The sequence below is a fragment of the Sander lucioperca genome, chromosome 11, assembly GCF_008315115.2.
Source record: "Sander lucioperca isolate FBNREF2018 chromosome 11, SLUC_FBN_1.2, whole genome shotgun sequence".
In the NCBI taxonomy this organism is placed as follows: domain Eukaryota; kingdom Metazoa; phylum Chordata; class Actinopteri; order Perciformes; family Percidae; genus Sander; species Sander lucioperca.
In genome coordinates this window covers 11,592,661-11,619,819 of record NC_050183.1, presented here as the reverse complement: position 1 = coordinate 11,619,819, position 27,159 = coordinate 11,592,661, and the positions used below count along the sequence as shown (strand labels likewise).

Sequence of the window (27,159 nt, the reverse complement as noted above, 5' to 3'; positions counted from 1 at the left end):
GACATTGTATGGACTTTCACATTAATTCTCTGGGACCTTACCGTAACCTTAACAATAACAGATACATACATTTCGGTAACCCTTACCCTCACTGTAACCTAAGCAGTTATCAATACGCAGTAAAATGTGACTAAAGTTCCCTGAACTAAAAGGTCTGTCCTCACAAGTGTAGCTACAGCTAACAACAAACACACTTGCAGTACTTTTCCACTCCTAGATTTGTTTTTGTTCAGTTTATCCCTCCTTCCTTTCTTCCCCCTCCTCGTCCTCCTCTCACAGTCCTGGCACAGAGCCAGGCTGCGTGGTATCAAGAAATCCAGAATCATGTTAGTGTACCAAGGATACACAGAGCAAGAGATGTAGCAGCCACCCCCAGACAGGTGGACACAGAGACTGAATGAGAGGCACGCACGCACGCACACACACACACACACACACACACACACACACACACACACACACACACACACACACACACAGTTAGTGTAATTTAATTTGGTCCAGTGATGAGATCCAGAGTAAGAAATGCTGCAGTGAACAACTCAGCATCTTTCTGACACACATTGGAGTGTCCTGTTTTAGCAGATGACCTGATTCTGTATGTAGTTCTGTAGGGTTCTAGCGCAGTGCAGGACAGACCACGTCATACCCCAGTGGAGTAAGGGTTTTATCTGGGGGATGACTCAGTATCTCAACACCGCTGTCCGGGGAAGAATAAAAAGGAGAAAAAATGCTCGGCTTACAGTCTTAAAACTGTTACAGTGGAACAAAGAATATCTTTGCATGTATACACCTCTGGGAGCTCGGCTTGGTCGTTTCCACAGAAGTAAAATTTTTTGCTCTCGTATCTCATGTAGTATCTCAAGTTTGTTGTTGTTTTCAAAATATATTGTTTACATCCGAAGGACGATTAGAATATGCCAAAAAAAAAACAATGCCAGAAGTTAACACACTTTGAGTTGATGTACTGCACACAACGTATGCCATATTAGAAATCAAACCTTATGGCTCTATGGAGGACATATTTATTCATAATTCCAGTAAGTCCAAAGAGAAAACGAAGCAAGATCAAATTAAAAATAGTATTATTTTACTATGCTACTAGGAAAAATCATGCCATAATTAAATGTGAAATGTAAAAGCTTAAATGGAAATACTTAAATTAAAATCTCAAATAGAAAAAAAGAAATTATTTTATTTTAGCCTTTCCCCTTTATAATTTTCAATTTTTAATTTTATCTTTTGAATTTTACGTTTTACATTTGACATTGACATTTTAAGATTCACCTTTTACATTTCGATTTAACATTAAGCTTTTCATTTAGAAGTTACAGGTGTCAATTTAAATGAGGAGGCGTGGCCCAACGGCTGGTGGGAGGGTCTGAAACCACTTCCAGCTGACAGCGGGGTCTCTGAACATATCGGAGCAAATGTGCAATTGGCCATACATTTTTGTAAAACTGCCCATATTCAAACTGTACACAGTTAATTTCTCGCATAAAACAGTCTCAGAAATGAATTTAGTGGTGAAATAGCAGACGAAAAAAACAATCAATTCTTGAATCTCGCGGCTCAGCTGCGGCTCATAGAGATTCGACGTGTCCCCTTTTTTTAGTCTAGCCATCACACATCCAGGTAGCGATGTGGCCCGGGCAGGGAAGGGAGGGAGGAAGCCGGTTCAGCCTGCTGGAGAAGCCGCTACAGTGCGTAGCGATGTGCCCAGGCCCCGGGCAAGGGGAGGGAGGGAGGGAGGGAGGGAGGAAACCGGTTCAGCCTGCTGGAGAAGCCGCTACAGCGCCTGTCTCCTTACCTTGCCCGGGGCCGGGGCACATCGCTACGCGCTGTAGCGGCGATGATGCCGAATCTCTAGATGAGCCGCAGCTGAGCCTCGCATGATTGAACCGCGCTTATAGTTAGATAAAGTTGTGGGGAAATGAGTGGTGAAATAGCAGACTAAAATTGTAAAAGGTTTCCTGTTGTTGCCTGCTGCTACTATGGCAAACTCCCAATCTAGATTCTAGAATTGATTGCTTTTTTCGTCTTCTATTTCACCACTAAATTCATTTCTGAGACTGTTTTATGCGAGAAATTAACTGTGTACAGTTTGAATATGGGCAGTTTTACAAAAAGGTATGGCCAATTGCACATTTGCTCCGATATGTTGTCGGACTTGGAAGCTCCAGTGTTAGGTGACAGCCAGCTGGCGGTGGCCGGGATCGCTTGCTTACTGGTCGGCCAGTAATGCTCAGAGACCCCGCTGTCAGCTGGAAGTGGTTTCAGACCCTCCCACCAGTAGTTGGGCCACGCCTCCTCATTTAAATTGACACCTGTCACTTCTAAATGAAAAGCTTAACGTTAAATCAAAATGTAAAAGGTGAATCTTAAAATGTCAATGTCAAATGTAAAACGTAAAATTCAAAAGATAAAATGTCAAATTGAAAATTGAAAATTATAAAAGGGAAAGGCTAAAATAAAATTATTTCTTTTTTTCTATTTGAGCTTTTAAATACATGCTTTTTACATTTCACATTTAATTATGGCATGATTTTTCCTAGTAGCGTAGTAAAATAATACTATTTTTAATTTGATCTTGCTTTGTTTTCTCTTTGGACTTTCAATTTGAATTATGAATAAATATATCCTCCATATATGGCTGCACAGCTGAAGATAAAAGCTCATTTCTAAACTTACTTGATTTAATGATTATTTATTTATTATCTGTTTTATATATTATCTGTTTGTAGACATTATTTATCTATTTCTGGCACAAAAAAAAACCTAAGACTGTACTGGATCTTTAATAATCTCTAACTGGGGTAAAATATAATAAAATAAATGTTTTTGTTCATAAGAAAAAAAAGCATTTTAAAAATATGTACGTTGAAAATCACTCAAAATACATCATAGCCCTTCCCCCTCATCCACCTACATACCTGAGTTGAAGAAGTCGATGAGGTTTAAAACAGTTTGCTGCTTCCTCCGTGGAACAATGTGTCCAAAAACAGCAATCCAGTGCTTTTTTAAACAATGCAGGACATCTTGAAGAGTCCATGGTGGTTTCAGGTAAACTATCTGTTGACAGAAAAACAAAACAATCAAAAGCCAACACGAAAAATAAAAAATATTGCAATTTTCAAAATGTCATTCAATCTGGCACATCTAGACTCCCGTATGGCACATAAGAGATTACAATTTTCCACACAAAAACCCATAAATCTGATCTAAGATGACTTACAAGAGTCATTAAACTCATGCAAAGATTAAACCAAATTCTTGCCTTTAATCAATTAATGAATACCAGTAGGGCTGCACGATACAAGGAAAATATGTAATTGCGATTATTTTTGACTGGTATTGCAATTGCAATGTGCAGCACTAAATACTATTAGTAAAATACTATTTAAAATATTGTCTAAAAGATAAAGTGAAACACAATTTTACCTCTAGCCAGAGCTCTTGGTAAGCAGCCTTCATCTCCACCTCTAACACATCAGACAGCACCTCTCGCAGGCAGTCTTCTATTTCAGAAACACAGCCACGGTCCCAGTTTGTCTTCTCTTCATCCTCTCTTTTGGTCAGCCGCTTGTCATCTGTGATCAGTTACATACATACATACATATTGTATATTAGTAGATACACACAATTAACACATAATGCAGGACTGCAGTTATTCTTTACATTACATGATTATATGCATGTATGTGCAGTAGGAGAGAGAGCAGGAGCATATCATAATTATTTTAACTCTAACACTAATTAAAACTCTATTATATTTCCTTTTTTGTTTGTTAAAACTGCTAAAACGTCACCTGAATTGAACACAGATGGACCTGAAGTGAGGCAAAAAAAACACGGAAATTGGAAGGGCTGGGAAGACATGGCAGGTGTATGGATGGTAGGGGTGCACGATTCAGAAAATGTCACGAATCGATTTTCGATTCAGAAACGATTCTCAATTCAAAAAACGACTCACAGTATGTAAATGTAGTTACTTTTCCCATGTGATTGCAGTAAACATACAATAAAAAAAATAAAAAAAATTAATCGATTTTTGGAATTCTATGAATCGATTTTGAATCGGTAGAGCTTGAATTGCGATTCGAATATGAATGGATTTTTTTGCACACCCCTATTGGATGGTATGTGCTGTTAACTATAACACTATGATGGAATATGGCCGGTCATTTGCAAGAAGCACACATTAATTCCTGACTCACCTTTCTCTTCAGAAATGCCTGTTCTCTCTTGACTGTGTGGCTGGACTGGCGTGTAGCTCCTCCTTGGCACTGGTGAGGAGACAGGAGGGCTGATGTGAGGCAGCATGGGAGTCTTAATGTTTTGCAGAGGATGAAAGCCATGTCTGGATCTTCCAACCTCTGCCTCTAAATCACTCTTGCTGAGGGCCTTCACCCCACTCAGGAGGGCCTTACTGCATAGGTTCTTATCATTACTAGAGAGAAAAGAGGGAATAATATGTTGTTGTTGTTTTTTCAGGCAAGTCTATATGGCAGTGATCACACAAACAACATTAAGACACATCTATTTTACAGCAGCCTGGAGGTTTGGTGGGTAAAACCGAATCCAGAGTGATCTGACCTGTTGCTGTGCAACACTAATCGAATGTCTGCCCACTAACTTCTCCTTTAATTTAGCAAAATGATCAATTACATGTCTGGAAATAGTGGCAGTCAGAGAAATAGGCTAAAAGGAAAAAGTAGGTGAAACAACACAATGGCCACCCCACTATGTAAGCCGAAAAATCCCTGAACTAATCCCTGCTCAGCACATCTATTCTTGCCTAATTACTCTGTCTGGCCTTCTCTTTCTTTTATTTCAACTGGAACTATCTGGCTGGACCCACTGTGTCACATGCATGTGCATTATTTGCAGAGGACACAGACTCTGCAGCAGCAGCAGTATACCATAGGGGGAGGGGAAACTCACGTGCATAGAATGTGAGCACACTCTGGGTAGAGACTCTGGTATTGCAGGCAGCACTGCAGCACCCTGTCATCATTATTCTCAGCATTCAGACCATCTGGGGACAAGGAGGGACAAAGAGAAAGAGTAAGGGACAGGAAGAGAAGAGTGACAGAGAGAAACAGTCTGTATAAGGACAAAGAGACACGTTTAATTCACGATACCGATAGCTCATGGTAAGCGTGTTACCACACTGTACAACAACAGGGTGTCTTTTTTCTTTTAAAGACAAGGGGGAATATGAAGAAAACAAGATGGAGATCTCAGGCCTATTTTTAGGAGATGCACTAAATGCTTATATCCTCCGAAATACTTAAACACTATCTCTGCTAAATCTCCTTTTCACAGATCTTTTCGAAGATATCCTCATACCACTGTTGAAATATTGATGTCTGATCAATATTACATACAGCTAAGAAGTGGGTTACCTTATGCATGGCTGCCCTTGAGATGCTCACAATGTATGCTATGAAGATGAATTGTGGAGGACAAGCTTAGTGCTAGTGCCACCTAGTGTTTATATTAGTGTTGGGCAGGGATGCATGGCAGCTCTGTTGCTGTTTATGTAATAGCTTACTGTAAAGGTAGAAAAGCTCTATAGAAGGAATAACATGATGTGATCTCCCACAACTTAAACACTATACCATGCTCAATACTAGACTTTCAAAATACTGGCTCTAATTGCAAAAAATAAATAATGCAAACCCATCAAAGTCAATGATCAGGTTCTAATAGAACTAAAAAAAAATGTTTACAGCCAAAAATCCCACAAGGACTTGAGTGTTGATATGAAAGATATATTATTATATTGTGATGCTTTTACCCATAGAAAAAGCAGAAATGTTCCACGTAAGTGCTTACTGTTTTGCCTGCAAATTTCTGTAATGTTTGATGTGTGATCTTTTGTAACCACGGGTGACATTTATGTATATTAGCCTGCTCAGCCATCCTGTTTATGTCTAAGATAACACCCAACAGTCCCAAATAGAAATCTGATATGGGCTCATGGACAGCGTATGAAGACAATAACCACTCTTAACCTTTAGGTTCCATACTAGGTTGTAATAAATTCATACTACTTTCAGTGCACTGAAAATTCCCATATTTTCCTTAAATCAGCACTCACTGCTGCTCTCAGCGGCCTGCTGCATAGACTGTCCCCAGAGGTGAGGTTCCCGATTCTTCAAAGAGTTGTAAATGTAAGAGATGGCAGGAGTTGCCAGGTGGGCCACAGAACCTGACAGGCCTTTCCCCCGTTTTAGGGAATCCAGCTCCTGAAGCACCACCCAGGGGATCAGGACTATAGGGAATCCCAAGGCTAAGAGAGCATGAAGTGGGGAGAAAGCAAAGTAGTGATGATTCCATATTTCAAAACTTAAGTGCATTTCATCATGAATAGAAGAAAATCCCAAAAATGTGGAAATCCTACTTTCTTTGGATATGTTTTTTTTTTTTTAATGATAATGTCCCAATGATAATGTCCTTTTCCACTTTTTTGAATTTGTGATGAAATTCTTTCTTTATGAGCAGATGCTGGTTAACATGGTCTCCTCTTTGCATACTTAGATTACCTCCCTGCTCCTCAAGTGTGCTATGATCATTGTATCAGGACTTGACATCATTCATTAGTCCTAAAATATAACTAAATTAATTAAAATGATACGGAAAATGTAAGGGCAAGGAATAAGGGCAAAAACAAAATTAAACAAAGAGGGCTGAGGACAGGTAAACATGTATTGCTTCTTTCTATTAGAGATGCAAACACATGTTGTGTTTAAAAGGGTGGGGACATCTCTTGATGAATAACTGAATAACTTCTAGCATTTATGCTGCGTTCTATTTACCTCGGAACTCGGTTTTAACGAGGTCAAAGTCGGAAATACGCCCCCTGACCTCGGATTTATGAGCTCGGAACTCGGACAACCTCGCAGTAGCCCGAGTTCAAAATCCAACATGGCTGCCCCCTGTATCAACAGTTGTGAAAGCTGCAGTAACATAAAGTTATCAGCACTTCTGTCTTATTTGTGTCACTAAATCAGTCGTTCACACAGGCATGTCCAACTTCTATCTGTGGACATGTTGTTACGCTGTTTGCATGCACAAAAAATGGCGTAATGCGTTGTTATCAACTGGTATTGCTAACAATAGCTAACCGGGCTAGAGCTAATGAAAACAATGAAAATCCAACTTATATAGAACGCATTCAACTCGGGTATGACGTCATTCCCAGTTCCGGCTTCCGAGTTCCGAGGTAAATAGAATGTGTGGACACACTTGGGAGTAATAAACTATCTGGATACCTTGTATAATGGCATGTGTTATATCATTATATAACATATAAAATCATTATAAATCATTCTACAAGAAACATCAAGTATTAAAATAAATGTCAACACCTCCAAGGCCGTGAGATCTGATCTTTTTCACATAATCCAGGTGACTGAGGAGAATGTTGGTGTCCAAAACAAGGATTAGGTCTTGCTGAGGAGGTTGTTTACCTGTAAAAAGACAAGTTCATGTTTAGTGAATTGTTTGTTGACTGTCAAAAGTTAACAACTGAATAAAATAAATAAAATTGCACATAACAATTTCAGCGTAAGTTTAGTGCCTGTGAAGGTTATGGGTCAGAATTGTTGACCTTTTTATGTGACCTCATGTTTTACCTACATGGCACTATTATCTTTTTCGCATCTTCTGTGGGGTTACTCTATAATCTTAAAATAATTACAAGATTTTCAAGGACAGGAGGAGACACTAATCTATATTCGGAGACCTGATTCCAGAAGCCAGTGAAGAATATAAAATTGTAACTTGACAGGTCTTATTTTGTAAATATTGTCATGTGTCTTTCTGAGGCAAAGGTTTTTGTTTTGCTTACGTATCATGTTTCAGGTAAATCACACTAAATGTGAGGCCAATACAATGCATACACTTTTGAACTTAACATACAGTGCCTGCATTTGGTCATTTGAGACTACATTCCAAAAAGAGTTTACATTTTACACTTATGAGTGTACAAGATGTCAAGCGTCTACCAATTAAACAATAAAACTTACATGTGTCTGCAGCTCCCTCTTCTGGAAGGTCTATGTCCATACAGGTTAATTCTCCATAGCTTTGCATTACATTCACCTCCAATCTCTTCTCAGAACGGGCAAGATGTAGCTCTTCAACCACTTGCATCTAAAGAAAAACACATTTTAAAAACAAACAATCTCTCCCATTTTGCAACAACGAAATACTGATGTCATTTTAACATACTAGCTAGAAAAATGGTATTATTTGAATCATTTTTGTCAAGATAAACAATAAATGTAAAACAAAGACTGACTTGTTCACATTAAATGAATTATGCTTTTTATTACCTGGTCATACCACGGCTCAGTGACGGTATGAGACGTAGCTGGGAGTTGATCTGACAAAGATGACCTCTTATCTTGTCCTTCAGATGAACAACTAGGTGTAACATCCAAACAGCTGTGAGCTTGTTGGACAGTTTCCTGCTTGGAGTTGCTCCTCGAGGCCCCAGAGGCTGAAATCTCAGTCCCATGTTTGAGATTTCTGTTTGCAGAACTAGCATCATTATCCCTACCTGTGCTACCTACTGGCCTTGGTTGAACCTTTTTTGGTATCTTAAAATTAAGAGGAAGAGGTGATGCGATAGAGCATTTTTGTTGCTGAGCAGATGATGACTTAGCTGTCTTGTGTGACACTGATGTGGCATTCCCTGGGATTGAAGTGACATTCTTCACCACATTTGAGCTACTCACTGAGGTAGTCTGCTTGGCTGAAGTGGAGGAATGCTTTGTGGTAGAGGAAGAGGAGGTTTTGGCTTCTGTACACAGGCTCCTTTTGGCCTTATTTTTTTTATGCCTTTGGCACATCTTCTCGAACAGTTCGGTTCTCTTTTGCCACGAAGTATCCTTGGAAGCGGAGGAAGTCTTGTCTGGTTCCCTGGTCTTGATGGTGTTGCTGTCATTTCCAGTCCTTGATGGTTCCTCAGCTCTGTGCTCCCTCTCCAGGACATCCTGCCTCTGTTCTTTCTGTTCAGCAGAAACCAAACTGGGACTCATTAGCTGCTTTTTTCTTTTGGATGGGCTCCTTTGGGAAGACTTTTTATCTGATCTTTCATTAGATGTCTTGTCTGTCCTCTGAGGAACTGTACCTGCATTGTTCGAGGATTTTAAGTGTCCCATTTTCACAGTCTTACTCCCACTGACAGTATTCTCGTTCCCTGAAATATCGTTTTTTGCTTTACTAGAGCATTTTCCCCAATGGGATGGCACTAAGACACGTTTTGATTTTGTACATTCTTCTTCCTTATTAACAGGTTTCTGGTCTGTTGCTTGTGTTTTTGCCAGTCTGTAGACAGGCTTTTTGATCTGGCGGGTGCTTTGGGAAACATCTTTAACGGTAGAAAAAGCACAATTTTCCGGTTTTGCTGCACAGCTACATGTAGAAGAACAGACGAAATATCAGTCAGAGATAATTAACAAACATATCAATTATGTGAATGATTTTCAACTACATAATATAAATATAAATTTGTTGTTAAAGTCAAGTATACTGTATCTAACCTCTCCTGACTTTTTACATCTTGCTTTCTCTTGCCATGTTTGCACTTCTTGGTAACATCTCGTTTCTTGGATGCCTGAAAACATGAAAAAAAACAACATTAAATCTCTTGGGAGCAGCTTATTGTGAGTACAGAGTAGACCCTTGATGACAGAAACACCTACAGTTGGTTGTGTACAATATACAATGCATATATACTGTACGGTACGGTGAGACTAGAGCTGAAACAATTTGTTGATTCATCAATATTTCGCTAAACAGAATATTAATCTGCAACAATTTGGGGATTTGATATATTAGTTTTAGTAATTTTTCAAGCAAAAATGCAAACTATTTGCTCAATATACAGATATATTCTCAAATATCTCTTTGGACCATTGGTCAAACAAAACAATCAATGTGCAGTTTTGGAAAATTGTGATGGGTATTTTATATTTAAAATATATTTTTTAACTTTAGATAAAGACAAAATGATTTATTGAGAACATACAGTAATTGTCAGATTAATTGATAATGAAAAAAATAATTTAGTTGCAGACGTACAGTACATAACGATGTGAATTTGTCTAATATCTCTGGTTGTAGTCTATTTGTCTGCAAATCAATGAGGACTATTTCATGGCAATATTAGATTTTTAAATGATTTTTTGCACAAATTATTCATTCATTAATTCAACCTTTATTTATACTCAAAATGTGATGAAGCATTTTGATTTGTACTGTATTTGCTGGGCTAGCCAAAAACAGACATTTCTGTCATTTCTTTTAATCCATGAACACTTTCTCAACTGATTTTCCCCCGACTTTATGTGACATTATACCAACTATATATTGATATCATGGTATAAAATAACCTGTATCCAAATTAGAGATGTTCCGATACCGATGCTGGTATCGGTATCGGCTCCGATACTGCCTAAAACACTGGTATTGGTATTGGGAAGTACTGGAGTTTATGCACCAATCCGATACCACGTAATAAAGCCCTAAAGAAAATCTACATTAAAGTAGTTTATTTATGTTCTTTTTCCGTCTTTCCAGTTTGTCAAACTGGATAATAAAAATTGTTTGTGTTTGTTCATGTTTCACAAAGAGTTTAACCTGGACAGACTGACAACAAAGGTAGAAATCATATCACATCCATACAGGGATAGTAGAATACAGTTGTTAAAACATAATAAAATATATGACACCCTGGTATCAGATCAGTACTCGGTATCGACTGATACGCAAGTTCAGGTATCAGAATCGGTATCGGGAAGCAAAAAATGGCATCGGACCATCTCTAATCCAAATACAGTATTTTATCCAAATCAACCACCCATAGCAACAATAGTAAACACTGTTGAATGTCATCTTACCTTCTCATCTTCTTCACTTGAGGATGACAACTTCTTGCGCTTTCTCTTTTTTGACTTTTTTGACATTTTCCTATGAAAAATAATTTTGAAAGCAGGTATTAAGTGACTATGCATCATCCTTACACATCCATCCATTTTAATCTTCAACAAGACCCCCCCCCTTCTTTGGCTCTCGACCTCAATATAACAGGAAAGTGTGCCATATGTCTAACTAATACAGAATTAAACTTCTCTTAATGAGGACGAAAACAAATTTGAAATTATATTGGCAATACCACCTAATATTAAATGATTAAATGCCCTGTCTACAAGGCTGCATGTATTTCCATAATATGCCACACAAACTGGTTAGTCCCAGTTTGTGCCTCTCATGTAACTGGTAGAAGTCAATGTAATCATCAATTCAAAAATATGGACGAGTTGTTTTTAATATCTATTAATATCAATTAGACAGCTGCAGCTGATTCAGAATGCTGCTGTTTGAGAGTATATCACTCAGACCAAGAAAGTGGATCACATCACTCCAGTTCTGAGGTCTTTACACTGGATTCCTTTCTCTCATAAAGCACTGCATAGTTTAGTGCTGATAGTTCTGATATTCTAGTACATTACGGCCATCCAGACCTCTCAGGTCGCCGGGGACTTACTGCTTTCTGTCCCCATGGATCCGAACTAAACATGGAGAAGCAACGTTCAGTTTTTATGCACCACAGAAAGAAAACTGCAGGTCCGCTGCAACTCTCAGTTCCTATACATTAAGGCTGAAGACTTTTCTATTTGACGCTGCCTTTTAGGAAATCAAGTAAATCTTCATTTCTTACACTGCACTGTAACTTTTATCTTTCTGTTTTATACCTGTCTTTTTGTGTTTTAGCTTGTTTTTTTTCATAATTTGTTGTTTTAATTGTTGTTTAATTGGTCTTTAATGTTTTATGTAAAACACTTTGAATTGCCTTGTTGCTGATAAGACTTTATTACGGACTCATGGTCCAATAACATGACAGCACAATACATAACGTTACAACACTTAATAGCCTACATAAATAATCCCAGAGGCATAATACAATGTCATAATATAATATAATATATATATATATATATATATATATATATATATATATATATACATATACATGATTTATACTCTTAAAAAGAGGCATTTGTGCCAGTGTCTCCATATGAAATGTGCTAACGTCATATAAAGTTGCCTTACCCTGCCTAACGTTACATGAGTAACAAACTGGGGCTAACACAGGGCGAACTGTGTAATGACACAAACATAACTATATTTAATACATCTAATATAAAACTAATGTCTAAGGTAACACTGTGAAATACAAAGTGTTGAGCTGATTGTTAGATACACGACACACGACCAAAAGCTAAGTTAAATGTTACTGTTAACGTTAGCTATTTTAAGATGACGCTGCTGATGAAAAATAACAACAAAACCGCTACAGGTCAAGCTAATTGTCTTATTTGATATCATAAATCGTTCGCGTACATTGATTCAGTGAAATAAAGCACACCTGGTAGGAATACATGTATAATTTACAACCAAGTAAATGTAAATGAACTTACTGTAAGCCGACAGATCAAAACATCCGCCGCTCTTCCGCTTCTTTCTTCTTCTACTACGCCTATTTCTTCATCTGGTTGCTACATTACCGCCGCAGACTGGACCGGGGTGGTGGAGATCTGCGCGTGGTACCATTCACTGTCACTGTACGGTTGCACTGTACCATTCGTAGCCTAATTCGTATGTATTCCACGTATTTATTACTGTACACACACACACACACACACACACACACACACACACACACACACACACACACACACACACACACACACCACAATGACTGCTGATGTAACTGATGAACTATAACCTGTCCTTTCTGTAACCAATGATAAATAGGCATAAAACCGATGTATGAATGCTGCTATTGAAGGAATAAATTTGACTGATGACCGGTCTGGCCTCCACTTATATCACTACACCTCACACCCTCAAATATTAAGTGTTCGTTTACTGGTAAATCAGAAATAAAACTCAGGATTCGTTAAAATATAACAAACTTTAGTGAATGACATTGCAGAATATAGTGTACACGGATCAGATATTACAATACAGAGTCTATCTCTCCTAACGGACCGACAGAGCCTCGCCAAGCATCTGATGTCGCTCAGTTAGAAACCTGTCTTTTTATCCATTTCTGTCCCATCTTCTGGTGGTGCTGTCATCAGTTTGGATACAGTCCAGATCTTCTCGGTTCCAGCCGGACCCTGTGTATTTTCTTTATCTTCTGCAGACTTTAAGAAGTCCTGAGAGCCAGGGACATTTCACAACCTGCACCATACTTCTCACCGCTGCTCCATTGTCATCTCCGCTTCCCGTGGTCAGAGGAGGCCTTTTCTCAACTTTCCAATCATTTCCTGGGTGCCAATATCCCGTACTCCCTTTATAATATCTTATCACTTCTAAAAAAACAGATGGCCTCTCATAACCCAAGGAAGCAGAGACTACGGTCACCTTCATGAACTCTAAAGCCTCTCACTTTTTTCTCACAAAAAATATATATCCTACACATCCATACATAAACGTGGCTCTGTTATGTCTCATGATGGTAGTAGGGGAGACCGGTGGTAGTTGTAACACGGGTCAGTTGTTAACGGTTGTAACTGACTGTAAATACTAATTAATTACTAATTACTAATAACTAATAACGAATTTCTCCAATCAGGAACAGGTTTTGAATCACCTGATTCACTATATACATGCTCTGTTTAGTATTACACATGTAAAGAAGCAGCACCCTGTGACAGACTGCACATTTTAGAAAGAAAAAACACATTTTTAGGTAAGAAAGTATTTTTTAACCTCTTTTATTCTTGTGATAGCATTGCCAGCTTTGTAGCTAACCTCAGCAAACTTAAATCATGTTTATTGGGTGTCTATGTGGATATTTTTCAGGCAGGTTGTTAGTGCTTATGTTTTAGCTGTTAGCTGTAAATTAAGCTAGTTCATGGCAACAACAGTCTGGGTTAGTTGTAATAGTCTGGGTTAGAAAATGTTAAAACCAGGGTTCAAAATAGCACCTCTACTAGCCAAATGCTGGTAAAATATGGTAAAAGTGGCCAGTGGATATGCTTCACTCACCAGCCAAAAAACAATGGTAATATATTGAGTGGCTGGTAGAATTCACTATAGCCATTTTGCTGGTGGATGAAAAAGTTAATTTTGAACATTGGTAACCTACCCCAAGCTAAATTTTGGTTGTATTTATATTTTTTCTTTAAATTTCAGTCTTGCAAAAGAAAAATGGACCGTCATTTAAGTGTTGAATAAAAGTTTCACTCTCAATTTTTGTCATGATCCTAATTTCATGATGTTACATTTTACCCCAGTGTAGATCATAATAGCCGCTTTCCGACCTGAGGGATTTTTGCAGTTCCTAGAACATAAAATTCCTAGAACCCTTTTTTTCTCGTGTTCTGACTGGACCAATTTGGGTATTTTTAAGTTCCTTCCGCCGCAGTTCCTGTAACTCTTTTAGCTCCTACTTCAGGGCTGGGTCTTTTCTCTAAATTCACTTCTGACAACGTTTTAGGCGAGAAATGAAATGGTTAGATTTCGAATATAGGTAGTCTTGCGAAAATTGATGCCGAATTGACAATTTGCTTCAAAGTTTTCGGAGTTGAGAAGCTCCATGAAGTGAGGCGACAGCCAGCAAGCGCCTGCCCCGGCCGCCTGCTCGTCGCTCGGCCGTGACTGCCTCATACATGCTATACATTAGATTTAGTATTTAGGTCACACTGTTTTTGGTGTATTTGTTTTCTGATTTTAACGCTATAAAGACCGTTGTCGTGCTTGCGTCACTCCCTTACCCCTCCTATAGTCCCTATGGCCACGTGGCCAGTGCGAATGCAAATGGAAAAAATGGTTTTGGGGGACTGTAGTTAGTAGATCTGTTTAGAAGTGGACTTTTCCTATAACTAGGTTCCTGTAACTACTTGGTCGGAAAGCGGCTAATGTTACATTTCACCCCAAGGTATGGTACAACTAACCCAGACCATGGGGTTAATTGTAACATTTTCCTTCTTGTGTTTGAGAGTAAACTGTGCATTTTCTGTTTGGGTTGCAGAGATAACCGCTACACTATATAATAGCAGACACATGTAACTAGTATGTATCACATTTTGAACGCACTGGCTTCAAAGAGCTCCAAAATACAGACAGAAATGTCAAAAATGTTACAACTATCCCCGGCCTCCCCTACAGTAACCTTTGGCCAGTATTAGAATTAGTGAACTCAATTTAGCCTTGTTCTGACCCCTACTTCCTGTGTGGTACTTTTAGTGCTTCCATCCCATATAAATGTGTATATAATAGTAGAACAACTGTTGGATTGTAAAGAGATTTAGACAGGATAAGGTATCTGTCTGAGAGTGTGTTATCTTGACCTCTTTACACAAACACATTATTTTCACCAAGGTTACACCAGATTTTTTTTTACTCAGACAGGGACTGTGCTCATAACAATCATAAATAATATATGTTTGGATGTAAAATGAATGTGCGTGTGACGAGGGACAGGCGTGTCAGATGTTTATATTGTATCATGTCTTTTTGATGACTGCTGGAGGATGACCTTACAGATGTTTTTATGTTGTTTTTATGTTAGTCTGTCGATTGTTGGAGCATGTGATGCAAGGAAACTTTCCTAGTGAACGGACCATAAAGTTTTATCTTATCTTAAGGCTGTACAGCAGTTAGGTCAGTAGTTTTCCTCTCACCTTGTAAATTACATTTTACAGCAATACAACCACTCAGCAGATAGGCAGCATGTTAGACATGCATGACGGAGAGTTTTGGAGATTACACTGAGTCTGTTAAATTCCTTAATAATAAGAAACAAGTAGTTTGCTTCAGGAGCAAGACAGAGGAACTGTATTGTATTGTTGAACTGCGTTCTTGCAACCTGCCTGTAGAAGAGTAATTGAACACAGTCTGCATTTCTGTGTAATCAGTAACATTTTATTAATTTAATATCAGTTCCTTTTGGGATGTTACCTTAAATCCTCACCATAAAATAATCTGTAAAAGTCTAGTACTGTGCTCTGATAGAAAATAAAACAAAATCTGCAGGGAAATTCCTTCAGCACACCAACATTACGTTAAGTTAAAGACTTTAAACTTGGCATTGCATGATTGCCAATCTTATTTTAAGGATTAGCTTTTGAAAAACTATATAGGCATTATGATGGTGGTCATTTGCAATATTGTTTTGTCCACAGTCACGTTTTCACTACCTCCATAATGATGCATGTCATGCTAATCTTCTCAGGTTAAAGGTGCTCTAAGCGATGTTGGGTGATGTTACTTCTTGTTGACGTTCGAAGTATTTTCAAACAAAACGAGACTAGCTCACCCCTCCCTCCTCCTCATCCCGTTGAGTGACACCGTCCCCTCTCCCTCCCTTCCGTGCTTCTGTGCACTAACCTCCCACCCCAACCCCCAAATCCTTCTTGTCGGTTATTGGCTGGAACGCTGGAACATTGTTTGTGTATATTTTGTGGTGCAGGTTGGCACAATTTGTTTTTGTTGTCATTTGTGGAGCCTGGGCTGTCTACAGTAGGGCTGTTGGAACGAATTCCGAAATTTGAATATAATTCGAATATTAAAAAAATCAATACTATTCGAATGCTAAAATTACTATTCGAATATTGCTTTTTTATGAATTTTTTTAATGTTTTATATGCAATCTTGCCTTTCTCGTCGCCTTGGCCTACATGCATGTGAAAATTAAATGCTTTTGTTTAGTCTGATGAACAATAAAGTTTTTGAATTGTATCACAATCGTACACGTTCCCTAATACATACATCCACGCGGTATCATCATCACAATACTATCAAAAATGGCGGAGAGCGACCTGAGGGCACACCTGACAACGTTACACCCTGACAAGCTAGGCGATCTGTCCGAGGAATTGCCGCTAAAAACGGGCAAGAATTACTTTTTTTCTGCCTCTCTCCTCATCACGGGGCTTACCAGCTGTCCGCCAGGCGATAACGGACAAACTGACACGGTTCAAATGTAAAGATATGAGACCGATCAACATCACGCAGGGGTCTGGATTTAAAGATTTTATTCACAAGCTTGAGCCAAGGTACATTAAAGTTGACAAATTAAAGTCATTAATTTTGTCCCGCTGTTTTATTGTTTATAAGAAAGCGATCACCTGGTTTCAAAAGTTTGTTTTGTAATGTTAGTAGTCCCTCTAGTGGACAGAATGTGTAACAACAACCACATGCTGATAGTGGCTTTGGCGATCCATAAGCCTGTGTAATATCGTAAATATTAATAACAGGATGAATTTGAGCATTTAATATTCGAATATTATTCGAATATTAAATAAAATAACAAATGGAATTCGAATAGTATTATAGAGGAAGATTGACAGCCCTAGTCTACAGAGACCGTGTTTTTTTACAGTGTGTTCAGGGGACAGGCAGCTCGTGGATAGTGAGGAGATGTTTGCTGTACAGTATGTGACAAAAAATGTTGTAGCCTAAAAAACGTGTGACATCGCTTAGAGCACCTTTAACTTAAGTAAAGTCGCTGAAACCACTGGTTTATACAGTATTGTCCTTTATGAAACCATACTAAATTAGCAATTGCTGTGATATGCCACATAGTGACACTGTAGCTCCATTCACAAACGCCCTGCCTTCCTTTGCTCTTGACATACACAGACTGTGCTGAGCATCCACTATGAGCCACCTTTGGGTCCCTGGACCATGGCTTGAGAAACAGTTCTGTTGAAGACTTTGAATGTGACAGAGATCAGACGACTAACAGATGAGCGGTGAGTAGTACCAGCTGCAGGGAATAATCTCTGACCACTTCAATAATCTTGGACAGGAATGATAACAACGTGTACAAATTGTGGCAAAAACAGTTTAAATGGATTGGGCTTCAGTAGATGACACAGTTAAGTTTAGTTTGGTGACATGTTAAATACATAGAGATCATATTTGGAAATTGGAAACAGCTTCTCTGTTTTGTAGTTCATAGAGACGGTTAATTCTGCTGGGTTTAGTTGTGAAATTGTGTTTATGTGGTACATTGTAAGGAAGGCCTAGAACTCAGATGTCAAACAGACCGGTTCATAAGATTTCATCATCAGAAGGCTACACGTAGCAGTATAATAGCATGAATCATGAAACTCAATCTTCTCTGTGAACATGAAAAGCCATAACACAATTGGAAATATGTCCTAATTTTATTCTTAGTGAATATGATTAGACAGTACAACCGTATCACTTTCCACACAAACTTCATTACAAACTAGTTTACAGGGTTGTAGGACTTTAGAAATACTTAGGTCAAGAGTCCAAAGTCCCTTCAGTGCAGCAACCCCAAGAAATGTTTCAATAGCCATCCCAAAAAAGTCTGTAAAATGTTTCTTTTCCACATAACTTTATGAATTTAGTTGCTAAAATAAATATTTTTGCTAATTTGATCTCCCCCACAATGGCAGAAATACATTTTTGATGGAGAAATTCAATTCTATATCTCTTGAATATCTTGAATGGATGAAGAACTTCAGAGTAATTTCTGTATAATTGTAGATTTTAAACTCCTCCTCAAGTCATTAAACCTCCCAAATTCATTGATACGATATTCAGGACACAACTTTGATTTTCTTCAACAAGAGCTCAAGCACTTAGCCTGATCATTAGACCGAATACAGTTATTTCCGTTTTCACTTCAATATCTAGATCTAGATCGCTGAAAAAATAAGATAGCAGGCATTGATTAAGATGTCTGAAAACAGGCCAGAACTTTGCTTTCTGTTTCTTTTTCTTTCTTTCTTTCTTTTTTTCTTTCTTTCTGTCTCTATCACTCTGTTTCTCTTTCTCTCTATCCCTCTTCGTCTCTCTCTTTTCATGAAATTCGAAGACATTTGGCTTTAATCAACGAGCAGATTTGGACAGACGGTGAATGCTTCTGTTGTGATGTTTTAGTATGTGTTGGGGAGGGTCTTTACTCCACTAATGGTTTATTCAGAAACCTGAGCAGGGTGTTTTATGAAAATATGAAAATATCGGTCATATAGATAATGGGCAACTACTGTGTGTGTGTGTGTGTGTGTGTGTGTGTGTGTGTGTGTGTGTGTGTGTGTGTGTGTGTGTGTGTGTGTAAAAATTGATTTCATGCTTACTGAGACTTACTGGACTGCCTAGGTTCTCTGAGGTCAGGTGTGCATGTGTGCACACATACTGTATACGGCTTGTAAAAGTCCTTTAAATGAAAGAATCTGAGAGGAAATAATATTTGGTTGAACTTCTCAAAGCTTATGTTCATACTAAGGTTATACCCACGATGAGGGGATCACAACTACATATTATAGCTGATATCTTTAGGATGTAAATCACTGGATTTTACTATTATACTAACCTACAGTATGCAGTCCTTTCTATATGAGGACAGAATCAAGTCTGGTTTTCACTGCAGGGCCAAGAACAGTCCTGCCAGTACTTACTAAATATTTATACGTTTCCATTTCCCATAAATCAAAACGTAGGTGATTCTTTCTACATCTCATTGCCAACAGAGATGACTCCTCTGCTGGGTTATAGTTTTATGTAAACAAATAGGGCTTTCAAACAATGTGTCCTAAACTTCTTGACTTGGCCCTGGATCTAATAAAACCCATTTGGCTCTGCAGTTGCTGTTGAAAAGTGGTAACTAACACACTGACTGGCTTTGCGACAGACACCTACCTCAACACATTCTTTAGGTCTCTTTCCCATTAATACATACTCTTTTATGAGTCTGCTCTAATAATTACCAGGGAGAATTACCAGACTATAAAGAGAAGTTTGTTTTTCAGAATAGTAATAGTAAAGTGTTAATAGGCCTAGAACAAAAGCCTGCAATGCAAACCATTAGGCTATAAATGCCTTCTCTTGCTTCACTGCACTGTATCTCCTTATGTTTAATGTGTTTATAGGAACTTTTTTGATTTTCAACAAAGTGTTCCTTATTTAGTCACTGAGTTGATAGTTGATGGACCTGTTTATTTGTGATGATGATGGCGATGAGGAAATTAGGTTGTGGATGATGTTGAAAAGACAGAAGATTAAGATGATAAAGGTTAGGCAAGAAAAAAAAATATGATGATGAAGCTTAAAGTGAGATGGTGAGGTAATGATGATGTAATGACAATTACTGAGATGATGATGATAATGAAGATAAAGATACTAAAGATCAGGTGGTGAGGATGGTGATGAAAAAAAGGAGAATAAAGATGATGAACATGATGATAATGATGCATAATTGCATGAGCACCAGTGAAGCAAGATAAAAGAAGATTATAGGATGTTGATTTAGATTTGTTGGTATGCAGGGTTATAATGGTGATAATGATGATCATGATATGTTACCAATGTCTTTGTTATATTCACACTAAGTCATGAAAGTGTGAGAGTTAGCCCTATCAGGAACACTATCATGACCTGAAACGGAAGCAGCTAAATGGAATTCAGCCATCATTTATTTTATTATTTACACCTGGCTTTTCCTACTGTACTGTGACATCCAAAAAAAAAGGTCTAAGTCTTCTTATGCCAGGGTGCTGATCTCTGGCTGAGCCATGAGCAGAGTGATATTGACAAAATAAATGGATAACTTGATCCTAATATTTTGGGGATTTTGAAAAAAAAAAAGAATAAATCAGGACTGCAGATGCTATCAGAAAAAGAGCCAGTTGCTTAAGCACTGGTGATAGCGGTGAAGAGATGGGAGTGTTTGAGTGATAATAATAATAATAATAATAATGATGATGATGATAATGATGAGACTATTTGGAAGAACACGTTATGGAAATCGCAGAGGTGATGAGGATGATGATGATAAGGATAATTAGGTTGAAAACCATTATAACTCCGCGTGGCCGCACTTGTAGTACCGGTGGTGGGAGTGTCCGAGAGGAGGGTAGAGCCGCTCCACTCACTGCTCGCGCGCAGACACGAGCAGCGCTCAGATGTTTTCATTCTGAACTTATTAAGGGGTCGCGAGAGCAAGACGTTGACGAGCCAGACACGAGGAAGAAAAGTCTGCCGTTTAATTTGTGCGTCCCTTTATTTGGTGTTCTTGTATTTCCGCGCGGTGCAATGTCTGTTTGTCGGGCTGTTTTGGTGCTCCTGTGCGCGGTGTTGGCGGTGACTAGTGCCCGCAGGAGTTCCCCCGAACAGGATGATGTGCAGGAGAAAATCAACAGCGCCAGATGCACGTCCAGGTGCCTCACTCTGCATATGACTCAGCTAACCGCCGCCTTCAGACACCTCCAGGTACCTACAGCCACTTTGTCCCTTATTTAAGAGTGTTTACCGACCCTCAGGTCAAATATGACCTGCAGTCCGCGGTCAACATGACCATTAGTGCATACAAAATAAATGAGAAGTCGTAACATAAAGATACACACAGCCAAGACTGAGGGTTTTCGATGGTATTTACCACTTACATCCCAGTCTAATTACATTAGTTTGATACTTCAAACATTTATGTGACCCTCAAAGGTGAGTAAACTGTATTCCTCAAATATAAAGACTGTTAGGCTGCACAACTTCAGACTGTTTTACCCTCTAAACTCTTTCTTTAAAAGGTGCATTACTGGTATTTTCTGTATTTGTACAGTTGCAATCACGGCATGTGTTGTTGACAAAATAGGTTGAAATAGGCTACTGTATTCTGCAACTGTATCCGTATTAATCCATGGGAGGTCATTAATTTCGTTTGTGGTATTAATAGTCGCTTAACCCAATTTTGCTTAATGCAATTTTATTATTTTAATGGAGGCTATTTGCTTAAATATTCAGAGTTATCTTTCTCCCTGAAATATTTCACAGGGGATACTGAAGGAACAGAAGCGCTGAAAGGCATGAGCGTCTTCAGTCAAATTGATAGGCTTAATAAATCAGAAGGTCGAAGTTTGTACGTTTTCATAACAGGACATAATGGTCTCTCAGTGAATTGTCAGATAGAGCAGTATGCACAAATGGCTGAATGGCTCTTAGATATGCATTCAACCACAGACATTAACATTAAATTACTGTAACTTTGAATTGCATCATGAAAGATTATTACAACAATAATTATATTTGGTCTGATTTGTAAAAAAGCCACACCAGATATTCCTACACCTCTAACCCCCATTCACAGTTGTGTCACTTAGTTGTGTCACTCTTGTCATGAACTGTGTTGCTTGCTGGAGAAATACTCATTAAAACAAATTGTAGTTATCATCCAAATATCTTAATAAAGCTTGCCATTATTTCCTTTTAAGGGGAAACAAAGGCCACTAAATGCCATGTTGTGCAAATATTTTAGATCAGCTAACAGTGTTGTTATGCACAACAGAAAAGGAGCGCAGCGGAGCACTTGCTGCCTAAATAATTAATCAGAAGAAACTGTGATCTCACCTTAAATGGTGAGTTGTTTCCAACAGGGTTTTCATCAGGAAGGTTTGGACCAATGTTTTGATGTTGCTCAGATTGTAGTTGCCCCGTGTCAGTACTCAGGGCCAAAGAGACCCTGAAAAATGTTGGGTAGCCTACTAGTTTATAATAGTTGACAAAATTACTCATCTTAGTGAAATCGCTGGCCCATGTTCTGTGGCCTTTGTAGTGAGGAATGTGAGATTAACGGGGACATTAGGACGTTACCAAGTTCGAAAAGCCACTTATCGTTAACAGCTTCAACATGTGCAAGCTGTGTAGTGGGTGGGAAAGTCATTAACTAAAGAGTTCAGCCCCAGTGGCTCTGAAGTGTGTAGAAGAAATATGTGTGTGCGGGTTTGCATATGTTCATGTATAAAACGAAGGTTTGGTCTGGTCCTCGTCCATCCAGAATAGACTCCCGGCACCTGTGCATTGGGTAATGAGGGTGGCCCCCAGATGACTCTCTAGCAGAGTGAGATGTGTGTATGATGGAGGTGTGAGAAAGGGAACATTTGGTTAAATTTTATGTAGTGGAGTGCAGTAGTCAGATGTTGAGCATCAAACGGCAGCGATGGAAATGAAACCAACTGACTGGGAGGTAGTAAACAGACCAGACGTTCATTTTCTACTTGGGTTTTATTTTTTTTAAAGTGAACAAAATGTTGCATTCCATCCTGATACAACTCCTTAATTTCTTGTGTGAGTGTATTTTCTGTCATGTTTTTGGGATTAGTTGACATGGATATTTCTCTTTACGCTGATATTTTTTCAACAATTTACCAATTGTTGAGAAAATAACCCATAATCCAGAAAGGAAATAAATATTTAGTCATCCCACTTGGTGGATGTGGTGGATCTTAAATATTTTTATTAAAACAACTGAAGTTATTAGACATTTCTTACACTATATACATTTGATTTGTTTCAGGAAGATTTTAAGACTGTCAACACCTTGAAACAAAATAGGCCGATCTTTTAAGTAAAAACACAGAGGTTGATTCATGAAGCTTCCTGAAACAAGTAGTTTTTAAAGTAACTCACTCGATTAGTCCGATCCTTAATGCACTTTTACTCACTGGGGAACAATCCACTGGATTGGAAGCAACCTGCCCCAGACAGTCTTGCGATAAAGTTATAGTATCATTTTGTAAAAGCAAAACATTGTTTAAGCAGAGCAATTTAAATTCTGTTAAAAAAATAATATATATTAAACCTGTCAGTTTCTGACCTATTTTTCCCCCTACCTTGCCATCCACCTATCAATATCTGCCATCAGTGCTGTCTGACTGACTGACAAGTGCATTGAGGTTGCTTCTTCTTTTTTCAGTTTTAATGGCAGGTGGCAACCAGTGTTAAGGTGCATTGCCGCCTCCCAGACTAAGGTCGCCGATCTGCTAGGTAGAAACCCATGGACAGCAACAAAAAGGAAACCAATTAAATGTCTGATGTTTGCAAGTTCTTTCATCACTTCATTTAGGGCTATGTTTCCTACCGAGAAAAGTATAAAAAAATATATGCATTGAAGATGTGTTGAAGTTTTAAGTTAAGCGTCCTCTGATAGGAGAGTGTAGGCCTATGTGCTGGTGCTGGGCCCCGGACAGCCGCGGCCCAATTTAACCCTTGCGTGTGACTCAGAAACTCATTTTAGTATATAAAGGGGCACTGAAAACTTTGTGTGCTTTACCAAATTAAAAAGAGCCTCTAAATTTTGAGCAAACAAGGAAACAAGTTTCCTCTCAGCCACATCCTGGGGAACAGCATCACTCCCTAAACCTATTATAGGACGGTGTAGCAGAACACAGAGTGATTAATGGGCGGGAGAGACTGTGTGTCAGAGCATTCATTCATTTAAGGAAAATTATGTTAAAAAAACAACTTTTAATAACAGCTCCAGTAACTATAACATCAGGGAGGGCAAAAAGAGCTTTACTCATCCTACTCTGTCACCACACTCAGACACAAAGACACAAACACATACATTGCTTCCTCTTGGCTTCATTTGGGTGAACCCTGTGTTTTTGGCTCTTTCTCTCTCAATGTGTGTGTGTGTGTGTGTGTGTGTGTGTGTGTGTGTGTGTGGGTGTGTGTGTGGCTAGTGTGTAGCCACTAGAATGTGAGTCACCAGTTTTCTATTTACACCTCTCCTACGGCTTCTTCTCTGGGTTTTCCACTACTTTTCCCTTGTATGGTGTAATAGTGTAATTATAGCTCTTTATGTGCCTGTGTTTGTGTGTGTGTACACATGAGCATATATTTGCTGGTATGTTGTCATATTCCCAAATTCCTCCTTGATGTAAACTCCTAAAAATAAGAAAAAAACTGCAGCCTCGCCTGCAGAGCTGGATCTTTTCGCACATACGTAGTAGATCAGATTAGACTGCGTGTCTTAAACACTCACAGGTCTGTGGTGCTGATGAGCGGATGGTTAGCGGTTCGAGCCAGGGCTGAGGGCCAGTGCGAAGCTGAATGAGCTGCCTGTGCATTCATGTTTGTGTGTGTGCGTGTGTGTGTGTGTGTGTGTGTGTGTGTGTGCGTGTGCATGTGTGTGTGTCCCAGTTGCTCTGCGGTAGGTAACTCTAATCAGCAATGGTCGGTCAGCCAACCAGTCACGCTCTGAAAAAGACCAGAGACGACGGTCAGGTCAGGTTGCACAGAGACAGATGGGGAGATAAAGGCAGGTAGACAGACGCGGTCAAGCACAAAGACAGACAGACGAGATAGAAAAACGTGAGCCTGAGCAGCCAGGTAGCCGCAAACAGACAGGTGTAACAAACATACCGTACATGAAGACGGACAACCTGACAAATTAATACACTGCCTAAAAAGTGTGCTCTGACATGCTGGTCAGCAGATAGGTAAGCAGAGAGACGGGCAGAAGGGTGGGTGACGGCAGGAGACAAAGACTTTGATTCACCTCAGAGATAAAGCATCTACCTCTTTCTGCGGCTTTGTGACTGCCCTGTCATTTGATCAGCAGAGCCAGAGATAGATGGTGATAAAATAGTGGTAGCGTAGGAGTGACTCTCACCTGAAACCAGGACAAGAAATTCCAAGACCGTAAATTACAGCTGGAATGGCAAAGCATTGAGCGGCAGGGCTTTGTTCTCTTAGCTCCAGAAAGCGAGAAAACCATGATGGCATATTCTATCTGATACTTGAGCAATTAAATCCATTCTTCTTCCCACTGGAAACCACTCTCATTTATGCAATATGAAGCTACCGCCGGCAGCAGGTCTACTTAGCTTAGCACAAAGACTGGAAACGGGGGGAAACAGCAAGCCTGCCTTTTTTTGTGCTGACCAGCACCTCTAAAGCTCACTAATTAACACCTTTTATCTCATTTGTTTCATTTGTACAAAAAAAAGATAAAAAATGACAAATCACAGTTTTATTTCTCAGTCGGGACCAGTACCTTCCCGACGTCTCCGCTGATTTTCCCCTGTTTACAGTCTTTATGCTATGCTAAGTTAGCTGGCTTCTGGCGGAAAGAAGGAGAATAAGCGTGTTTCCAAAAATGTTGAACTTTTCCTTTTAGTTTGATCATTTAGAGTATTTCAGTTATCGATGGAGTTTCATCGTTGCTGCTGTTGGAAGTGAACCGAAACAGAAAGACGGATGCCGACGTAATTGTCGGATGATGCAAAGTTCAGGACCGTATAACAACCACTTTGTTGTGACTCTTGTTGTTTACAGGATGTGGGGCACCACAAACACATAACGTTGACACACGTGCACGGAAACACACACACAGGCGCACGCACGTAAGCTAATTAGGGGCTTCTGTCGGGAATGTTCAGACCTCAACATGGACCTTTTTGGAAGAACTTCATATTCTGTTGAGTGGAAGTTAGTCATGATGCATTTACCACACACACACTCACACAAAACACACACGTTTGCTTCTGGTCATCTGGGTGTGATTAGCAGAGTTAATGCCTCATGTTAAAAAGACTTTCTACTGCGCCTCACCGCAAACACTGACCACAACACACACACACACACACACACACACACACACACACACACACACACACACACACATAATATGTGCACATACTCTTTCTGCCCTTGTCTCTCTCTCACACACACACACACACACACACACACACACACACACACACACACACACACACACACACACTCACTTTTTATCGCTGCATCTGGCAGAAGTGTGATTTATATCTCACTCTCTTTCAAACACTGAAGGGTGTGTGCAGCTGTGCGCATGCATGTTGACCGTGCACATGTTTCTGTGTGTGTGTGTGTGTGTGTGTGTGTGTGTGTCTGTGTTTGTGTCCCAACCTCTTTCCTGCTGTTGCATCCAGTGATATCAGGTTGTTGTTCTTCAACAAGGATTACTGTGGATCCAGCAGTCATCAGAGCCATGTGAAAGTCCTTTAGTGCAAGTGTTTCTAACTCCGTGGGTCAGTTCTGGTTCTGACGGGTCTCTCGTGTCTCAGGCTCAGACAGATTTCTCTTGCAGATCCCAGGATAGAACATTTTTTTTAAAAACCCTGTGTTTTTAGTGTTGGCCATGTGGAAATCCATAATTGAAATGAACAGGGATTTATGCACGTTTTTGTTCAAAGTAATACATCGTAAACTGGGTTGGAGGGGAATTCTCTTGATAATTTTCATGCAAGGCTTCTTGTGAGCAACAGTGTTTTTGGTGCATGAGCCATAAAATGCACAAAAACTTTTGGACCGAAATGTTTTGTAGTTCTTTATATGGGT

At 39.2% G+C, this 27,159-nt stretch overlaps 2 protein-coding genes across 3 annotated transcripts in view; one reads left to right on the top strand and one right to left on the bottom strand.

Moving 5' to 3' along the window:
• Window positions 1-12,600, bottom strand: part of swt1 (SWT1 RNA endoribonuclease homolog) — a 28,776-nt gene extending 16,176 nt beyond the window's left edge. The window contains exons 1-11 of one of the 2 annotated variants that reach the window (XR_004898889.1): window positions 12,498-12,600; window positions 10,917-10,986; window positions 9,558-9,631; window positions 8,346-9,429; window positions 8,037-8,163; window positions 7,377-7,478; window positions 6,107-6,298; window positions 4,945-5,038; window positions 4,218-4,450; window positions 3,442-3,590; window positions 2,934-3,072 (exon numbers count right to left, since the gene is read on the bottom strand). Coding sequence is in view for 1 of the 2 variants with exons in the window: in XM_031313893.2 (XP_031169753.1) it covers window positions 2,934-3,072; window positions 3,442-3,590; window positions 4,218-4,450; window positions 4,945-5,038; window positions 6,107-6,298; window positions 7,377-7,478; window positions 8,037-8,163; window positions 8,346-9,429; window positions 9,558-9,631; window positions 10,917-10,982 (2,260 nt within the window). In the remaining variant the exon portion in view is untranslated. The remainder of the gene's footprint in view (window positions 1-2,933; window positions 3,073-3,441; window positions 3,591-4,217; window positions 4,451-4,944; window positions 5,039-6,106; window positions 6,299-7,376; window positions 7,479-8,036; window positions 8,164-8,345; window positions 9,430-9,557; window positions 9,632-10,916; window positions 10,987-12,497) is intronic. The other variant, XM_031313893.2, reaches the window with a different exon arrangement.
• Window positions 12,601-20,906: 8,306 nt separating this feature from the next.
• Window positions 20,907-27,159, top strand: part of anos1b (anosmin 1b) — a 46,503-nt gene continuing 40,250 nt past the window's right edge. The window contains exon 1 of the mRNA XM_031313895.2: window positions 20,907-21,276. Within this exon, the coding sequence (XP_031169755.1) occupies window positions 21,100-21,276 (177 nt within the window). The 5' untranslated portion in view covers window positions 20,907-21,099. The remainder of the gene's footprint in view (window positions 21,277-27,159) is intronic.